The 8,584-nt window shown below is 38.9% G+C and overlaps 1 protein-coding gene across 1 annotated transcript; it reads right to left on the bottom strand.

Moving 5' to 3' along the window:
* Window positions 1–2,370: 2,370 nt before the first annotated feature.
* amy2a (amylase alpha 2A) lies at window positions 2,371–6,920 on the bottom strand. The gene is made up of 9 exons (XM_026313267.1): window positions 6,724–6,920; window positions 5,697–5,843; window positions 5,194–5,391; window positions 4,878–5,108; window positions 3,772–3,905; window positions 3,337–3,559; window positions 3,131–3,252; window positions 2,766–2,891; window positions 2,371–2,605 (listed from the first exon to the last, which is right to left on the bottom strand). The coding sequence occupies exons 1-9, from the start codon at window positions 6,889–6,891 to the stop codon at window positions 2,416–2,418; spliced, it is 1,539 nt and encodes a 512-aa protein (XP_026169052.1). The 5' UTR covers window positions 6,892–6,920; the 3' UTR covers window positions 2,371–2,415.
* Window positions 6,921–8,584: the final 1,664 nt, after the last annotated feature.

Consider the following 8,584-nt stretch of genomic DNA (forward strand, 5'->3'; position numbering starts at 1 on the left):
TCTCATAGTTCTTGTTTCAATACTGCCCCCATGTGATAAGAAGGTGAATATTACCTGGGTAGTAAACTGCTCAAAGCAATCAGAATATGAGGTGTTCATAATTGCTGCAATAGTCATCAACATAAGAAACATCACCCAAACAGCCATCATCATCAAGCCATCTCAAGCCAACTTTTTTTTGTTCAAATTGTCTTCAAACTAAAAGGTAATTACTTAAGCGTGGAAATAAATTTGCCCTTCCATAATTTATAATAATTAAATTTAGTGTTGAAAAATCCATGTTCCTTGTCTTTATATGAATACAGCATAAACCTCAACCACACTTTCTTTTTGACTTTCACAAAGCAACTAGTGAGAGAGATGTGAATAGATCCAAAAACTCTGTTGCTTCGTCTTTAAGTTGATGACTGTCTTTCTCCTTGGTTGAAGTGACAGGCAGGTTTGGTGCACCATATGAAATATGAAACAGGATGGGGACACTGCTGACAGCCATGTCACAAAGCATCAGTGAGGATGACAGGACCAAAGACCCTGCTCTGCTACACTGACATCTCTGCAGCTAATCGGAAAGTACAGGCCCTCACAGCTGTTGGACCAAAAGATGGCGAGAGGGTCAATAATTTAGCAGTTGCAGTATGTTGAGGCTAGTCCAATGTTAAGCTCTCCTTCTAACCTGCTCCTGTACTCTCTGTCATTTTGTCTCTCTCCCTTACACATTTTGTTACTGGCTGAGCAGTGCTTTAAATTACATTAATTTACAACTTTTAAGACTGGGATGGCTAAGATACTTTCAGGACTCTACATGTGTCATCATTGCTTTCTGTTATAATGTGCATGGTTTGATTGATGCTGCTAAGCAGTTTGCACGTCTATATGTGAGTGTGCATGTGTATTATGAGGCCATTCATTACAAACTGGGTCTTGTCAATTTACCCCCATCTTTACTGCCTTATTCTTTCTATGAAGCTTTAAAGAATTTCCCCGGTTTTTGCTGCTCATAGGTCACGTTGCCATGACAACAAAGCTGAATGTTGTGGCAGGCATCACCTACCGTCTCACCTGTGGTGGCTGGCACTCCAGTGTCATCGGTCCAGAGCTGCTGACAGGGACTCAGTAGGTGGGCTGGGAGAACACAGAGGAGAGAGGGAGAAAGCGAAGGTGATGGGACAGGAAGACGAGCAGAGAGAGGGAGGAAGTAACGATGGAGAGTTGTCTCTTTGGCCCTCTGGGCCCCTATGCTGCCTTAATGAGGAATGCCAGCGCTGCACTCAGGTGAAACTGAAGTGGTTGCAGTGTGATGGCAAGGAGTCGTCCCAGTGGAGGGGAAGAATACACAATGCAGGAAGGACATTCACAGGCCTCACAGGTCTTGTTCAGGAGACTCACTGACCTTGTAGAGTTTGGATTACAATTTTAAAAACCCTCATTAAAACCATGAAATCCCCACCTTATGATTGTTCTGTCATAGCTTTGGCAGGGTTAGAAATCAAGTCCAGCTATAGATTTCTCCACATCTTGAATAAATGCAAATAGCTTTTAATATAAAAAGAGCTTTTTTAGGTTGTTTTTTGTTCTTTACAAAACCGTAAAGGCAAGAACTAAGAGTTTTTGGAATTAAGCATCATAAGTTTCAAACATTTGCATATCAAGCTAAATAACTGTTACTAATACACAGTATCAGTCTTGACAAACACCAGGAATAAGTCACTTTGTATAGGTATAGGTTATGTTAGAAAAATATATGTTCATGTTTTGAGCATCCAGTCTCTGAGAACCACTGGGAGTTTGAGTAACTTGCCTTAGATACTATTTGTCAAACTCACCAATTAATCCTCATCCTCAAATATCAAGTAATTTACAAAAGTCTTTCTGATAAAACATTATTTTTTTATTTTTAATACAATTATTTGACTCTACCACACATTTATCAGTGTTTAAGAAGTAAATTACTGTTCTGATAACTAACATGGTGTAAGTCCTTCACCCTTTTAATCTTCACTGTTCAACGTTTCAGACAGTCTATTAGCCTTTAATATATTAAGTAACCTCTCACAATGGAGGATACTAAAGTTTGGGAAATGTTCATTTTTGAACAGATGATGTCTACGGTGAACTTGATATATAGTAACATTAAGGGCATACCCTCAATAAAAAAATAAATTACTGAACTATTCATCCATTCTGTATACTGCCTGGTCAGGAAACAATCCAAGCAGACATTGGGCTAAAGGTAGGGTGCATCCTGAACAAATCACTAGTCTATCACAGGGCTGACACAGAGACAGAACACCTAGAACTCAGGTTTATATTTTTAACTTGTGTAAGTAAAAAAAAATAACATAATAATATTAAAATAAAATAATTTTGTCATTCAAGTTGGCAAATCTGATTTATTTTAAGGTATGCAGGATCTGTTTACAACTTCGATTCAACATGAATGGCAACAAAAGGGTCCTCATCTCTATTGCTGATCCAGAAATGTGCACGACCATCGCTGCCAACCTGGATTTGCTTCCCAGTACACCTGTTTTCTTCCTTCTGGCCGGAAATGACATCACAGTAGGTGCCACCAGGCATGCCAGTGTTCAGGGATATATTCAGGTCCCTGAAGGTAAAAGGTATATACAGTTTTTACAATCCACCACAATATCAGAGTGAAACTGAATTTTGTAATGAGCTTGACTTCTGACATCCATCTGCTTTATTCTGGCTATTGATTAACATTTTGTCAGCACCTGTTAGAGAACTAAGTAAACATTTCTTACCAGTCATCATTATTAAAGATGATGAAACCTCGATTACCCCGTCCAAAGGCAACCTGGTTGCTCTGGTTGTCCCACCAGTTGGAATGAGGTTGTCCATTAACCACGTTACGGAAGATGACCATGTTCCTTAATGGGAAATGACAAAATGTCTGATTGATTTATAGTAGTCTAATGATTGCCAAAATAGTGAAACTAATTAATTAAAAAGAATTAAGTAAATATAAGTATATTGTGTGGCACTCTTTTGGATTATATTTAAAGGTATTTTCAGTGGAGATTTTCAACAAAAAGACAATTTCAGTTAGTTGTGCACTAAGATGGCCTGAGCAGGAATAAGTAATGTCTGCTGTTTTCTGAAGACTTACTTAATTTGACGCCATCTGTGCTCACAAACCCATCCATCTCCACAAGTCTGGTCAGGATTGATGGGAACAGGCTTTGTAGAGCCATTAATATGGCTGGGAGGACCCATCCAGTCATTCTGATCCTACAAAATAATGATGGATTAAAAAAAAAAAAAACCAACAAAAATCCACACAAACACACACAGCCTACACAAATGAGAATATACCTTTCCATTCACGATGTAGCGGTTCCAGCGGAAGCTAGACATCACCCTGGCTACACCATAAGGGTGGGCCAGCATGTAGCCAACAGCCATCTTGTACAGCCTGGGGTCCCAGAAAGTAAGGATGGATGCACCACCAGCACCGTGGCCTCTCTGGTTGTCATGATTGTCAATAAAGACAAGAGCATTGCCATCGGGCATGAAACCCCATCCCTCTCCCCAGTTCCTGGTCACAAGGATACAATTTATCTTATGAGGAGATAACCAAACATGACATAAGTATTTACTTCTAAAATGCACAACTTCTAGTCACTGAATCTATTACTCTGACCCAGCAATTTATATAGGCTTGTTCCTATGTCATAGTAAAACAACCTCTTCTGATATATCAGTTTTTTTTTTTATATGATCGTAAATAAGCAGCAGCAACAAACATACCTGGTGTAACACAGCTTCTCACCATTCCATTTTCTGAAAACAGTTCCCAGTTTAGCACCATATTTGAACTCAGTCACCCTTCCCAGATGGAAGTACTCTCTAGATGTGATGGGCTCACCTCCCAGATCAATAACCTAGAGGGAAAACAGAGCATAATTCAAAAAGTCAGTCATGCTATGTAAAGTAGAAATGGTTTGGATTAACAGCACCACATTAGTGATTTGTGAATTGACAAAAACTGCTACAAATGAGCTTTTTGGTTCTATTGTAACAAGATCCAGGTTTAAGTTGTTAAGCACTCAGGTGCATGCTGCTAGTTTTCATATCATAGGCTGTTCTTCAGCTTAATATGTTTGAATTTTAAATTACACCCCTTGTGCACCTTATAGCATTGTATCAGATGTGCTACTTACGTGCTTGTCAACTGACAATAATTTAAAAACTTTTATAGAAACATCTGCTGCCAGAGTGCTTCTGTTTGTCATCTTGATTTCTGTGCTCGTTTTCCCACAGCTCTGCTGACTGCTGCTTTGCATTATCAGTCATAAATACTGGACACGTGACCAGTTAGTACTCATCCTGTCACATGCTTGCATATAGATTACGGCAGGGCCTTGGCCAGTAATGCAATTGAATGCAAATAATTTTTTTTTTTCAATTAGTTTTTGTTCACTGACTGCAGGTTTTTCCAGCATTGCAAACTGCTGGAAAACAGTATATGAGATAGTAACATCTCTCACTTTCTCTCTCTACATAGGTTTTGTCATTTGCATATAAATATATATATATATATATATATATATATATATATGCTTATATATTTATATGCAAAACAGTATATGAGATAGTGGCCCTATATATATATATATATATATATATATATATATATATATATATATATATATATATATATATATATATGTTATGTGTGTGTGTGTGTGTGTGTGTGTGTGTGTGTGTGTGTGTGTGTGTGTGTGTGTGTGTGTGTGTGTGTGTGTGTGTGTGTGTGTGCCTGTGTGCGTGTGTGCGTGTGTGTGTATATGTATGTGTGCATGTAGTGATGGATGGAATGGATGTATGGAGAGACAGATATTTTTATATACTACCTCCTGGTAGATAAAGGGTCTGGAGCCATTGGGAAACCAAGTGGTGTTGAGGTTGTGCACTCGACTATAAACAGCAGCCAGGTCCCCAGGCCACATGTGCTTGCAGGCATCCACCCTGAATCCAGCCACACCCATGTCAATCAGCTTGTTCAAGTAGTCAGCCACCTTCCCCCTGACATAATCCTTCTCCAGGGCGAGGTCCAACAGACTGCCCAGACGACAATCACGTACCTGAAGCAATAGTGAAGTGAAAGTCTATACTGTAGCATTATGTATGTATTGAGACAATAGCCTGGTAATGTTCCTGAGTGATTACCTGATTGATATCACCATAGTTCTCAATTTCACCACTGCCAGTTTTGCATTTGTTGTCATTAAAGTCCCAGTGGGAATAGGGTACACTGGGGAAGTCCTTTGTGCCAGCATTGAACCAGCTTCGACATGAAGAGTGATTTCCCTCTCCACCACTAGCTCCACACATGTGGTTGATAACAGCATCCACATAGATGTTGACCTGTAGGTAGATGCAGGATTATAGGGGCAACACAGCAAATCAACAGCTCCCTTCTATGACTCATCTTCACTCCTTTCTTTATACATTAGGCTCATTTCCAAAATGCAGATTTGTTAGCAATTCACAATTTACTACTAGTTTACTGTAATGTTCATTTTTGTTGCATGTACTGAGTAGAGTACATATGACTGTACAGCAGCAGCTATTTTTTAAAAATACAAGTATAGTATAGTTCGTCAACACAATATGCAGAAACACAATGTTCCTCATACCATTCACCAAATCACTGTTGTGATGTAGTTTACCCCAACATTGTTGCATCTGGTTATCATGTCTCTGAGCTCATCCTCACTGCCAGATCTAGAGCACAGGTTGTAGCTGATTGGCTGGTATCGTTCCCACCAGGGCCTCCAGGGATTGTTCAGCACAATGTGCTCATTGGGAGGTGAAATCTGAGCAACAAATGAAAAGAACATTACGCTAATCACTTTTAAAACAGGAATTGTCTGCAGATGGAGGATCATTGCTGAATAGTGAGTGTACCTTGCAGTTATTACTCCATTATCTATAACCATTTATTCCTATTTAGGGTTATGGGGATCTGCTGGAGCCTATCCCAGCTCTCTTTGGGTGAAAGGCAGGGGTACATCCCGGAAAGGTCACCAGTCCATCACAGGGCCACAGACAGCCACACACACACTCAAATTTACTCCTATGGGCAATTTAGAGTCACTAATCAACCTGACATACATGTTTTTGGACTGTGGAAGGGAACCGGAGTACCTGGAGAAAGCATAGGGAGAACATGCCAACTCCACACAGAAAGGCTCCTGCTGGGTTTCAAGGTAGAAACCTTCTTGCTGTGAGGCAACAGTGCTAACCACCAAGCCACTATGCTCCCTGCTCATGAAGTTTATTTCAATCATCCTGAGCATTATTTTTTTAAAATTCTGTACCCCTTTAAGTTTAAACAGTAAGGGGGAAGAGACAGGTCAAAGATAAATTATTAAAGTCATGAAAAAGGCTGAGACTGTAATCACAATTATTCTACAATGCACAACTAAAACTGTTTTCCTGTCATTTGTAGCAATGTGTGCAAACTGCCTTATACATCAGGAACATGCAGCTTGATTAGTATTTACTGACTGAATAAATTCTATTAATAAATTTAATGAATAAATCTTATGTATTTTAATGTCTCTTATATTATACGATATATTATAAATAAAATATATCAAAATTTTAAATAGATATGTATTGACAGAAATAAAAGGATTATTGCCCTCCTCTAGAACTAGAATATGCTAGACATCTGTGTTCAACCACACATACCTGGACTCCACCAAAGCCATTGGGACCCAAGAAGCGTTCACACTCTGCAGCAATGTCAGCCCAGCGCCACTCAAACAGGTGGACGATGGCCGTCCTGCCGTTCTTGATGTGGGGGTTGTGCTGGCCAAGGCCAAGCCCAAACAGAGCTAGTAGGATGAGTATCTTCATGCTTTCCCTGAATGAGCAAAAAACCCACACTCACATGCTGCTCACTGTATTTATACTTTTTTTTTTCTCCTGGACCAATGAGCAACTGGCATGCGCAGTATCAGCATGGACATTAAACAGGTGCTTCATTATCAAGATTTCCAACCTTGTTTCAAAATAAGCTGAACAGTTTCAAAGGGCATGAAATATAGATATATCATGAATGCAATATGTCTAATCCCAAAAATAAAAAGCAGGTGCTTAGAAATGCATAAGAACATGTCAAAGAGCTGGATATTTTCTTATGTACATTCTGACATGTCTGTTGCACTGAATTGTATGTGTTTAGGTTAAACAGACTGAAAGAATCACATTTAACTTGTCATGCAGCAGTAAGGTGAACTTCAGTTATACTTAAGACAATATTTTCTCCCTTTAAACATTACCGAACACCACATTTAGTTGTTTATAATATTTTTCTTGCACTAAAGATTAAAGATATAAAAACCATACTTACCACTCAGAACACAACTGTTCCAGATTCACCCAGCTTTAGTATTTGTTCACTCCAATCAATAACCAGGTGATGTTGCAACACACAGTTTAAACTTCATTTTGGTTAAAAAGAAATCTTTTGTGAAGGCAAATAAAAAGTGCAGTCAGGCAAATTCTGTATGAGCATTTTTGATATGATGTTGGGTTTGCTGAAAAAGCAGATATGTGTGTGGAAAAGCAAACACAGTTGACAAAATTTACTTTTCCATTTTTTAAACTTGTAGCTAGTCAAACATGTGAGTGTTTATGCAATGGAGTGACTGTCCTTGACATAACCTGGGAATTACGCTTCAGTGTTGAAAAATGCTGGTTTTACTGAGATTACATAAATGTGTCCAGCAGCAGATTGCATTTATCTCACACCCTTTTTTTAAATGCAAGTTTTAATATGAAAATTAGAAGCATGGATTTCTTGCAAACATATGAAAATGTTTTCTGGTCTGTTTGTCAGATCTTGGTCTTATCTTTGAAGAAAAAAAATGCCATAGAAGTGGCCAGTTTTATGCTCGGTAACTAATTTTATCACAAAAAGCATTGGCAGTTCAAAACATGCCAAGACCTTGCACAAGTTCATGTTGTGATTATGTGCTTGGTATCAAAGAAAACCAATACAGCTATACTTGAGTAAGAAAGCCACAGTAGGAGGTTGAACACAGTATGTTGAACTAAGTCAGCCCCACCAAAGCACAAGCATTTTTCTATTAGGAGCTTCATCTAACCTGCTGCTTAGTCATGTGGCTAAAGGGTCAGGAGAGAGATTTTTGGCAGTACTGTGTGCTGGATATATTTATGGTGGTATCCAGGGACTCCAGTAAAGGAGACTAACGCAACCTTCTCATTAAAGTGGTGGGGACCAGCCTGCTTCTTTAAGACTATGCAGCAGCTTTCTAATCAAAAATTAGGCTGAGGCAGAGGAATTCATCGAGCTATTAACAACCTACTTCCTGAAGTCTCTCTCAGTACCTGCTGACTAGCACAGTTAATGGCCTGAATTAAAGGTACTTTGAGAAAACACTTTAGTTAAAGACAAGCTTCTTCCTAATTGTAACTGTTGCTATAGTCACTGGAAAATGTTTAACCTGCAAGAATACTATGACTGCTAGGGAAATGTTAATTTATAAGTCTAGACTGATGGACAAGAGCCTTTGTGTACGATCAG

Source organism: Mastacembelus armatus, chromosome 17, assembly GCF_900324485.2.
Source record: "Mastacembelus armatus chromosome 17, fMasArm1.2, whole genome shotgun sequence".
Lineage (NCBI taxonomy): Eukaryota > Metazoa > Chordata > Actinopteri > Synbranchiformes > Mastacembelidae > Mastacembelus > Mastacembelus armatus.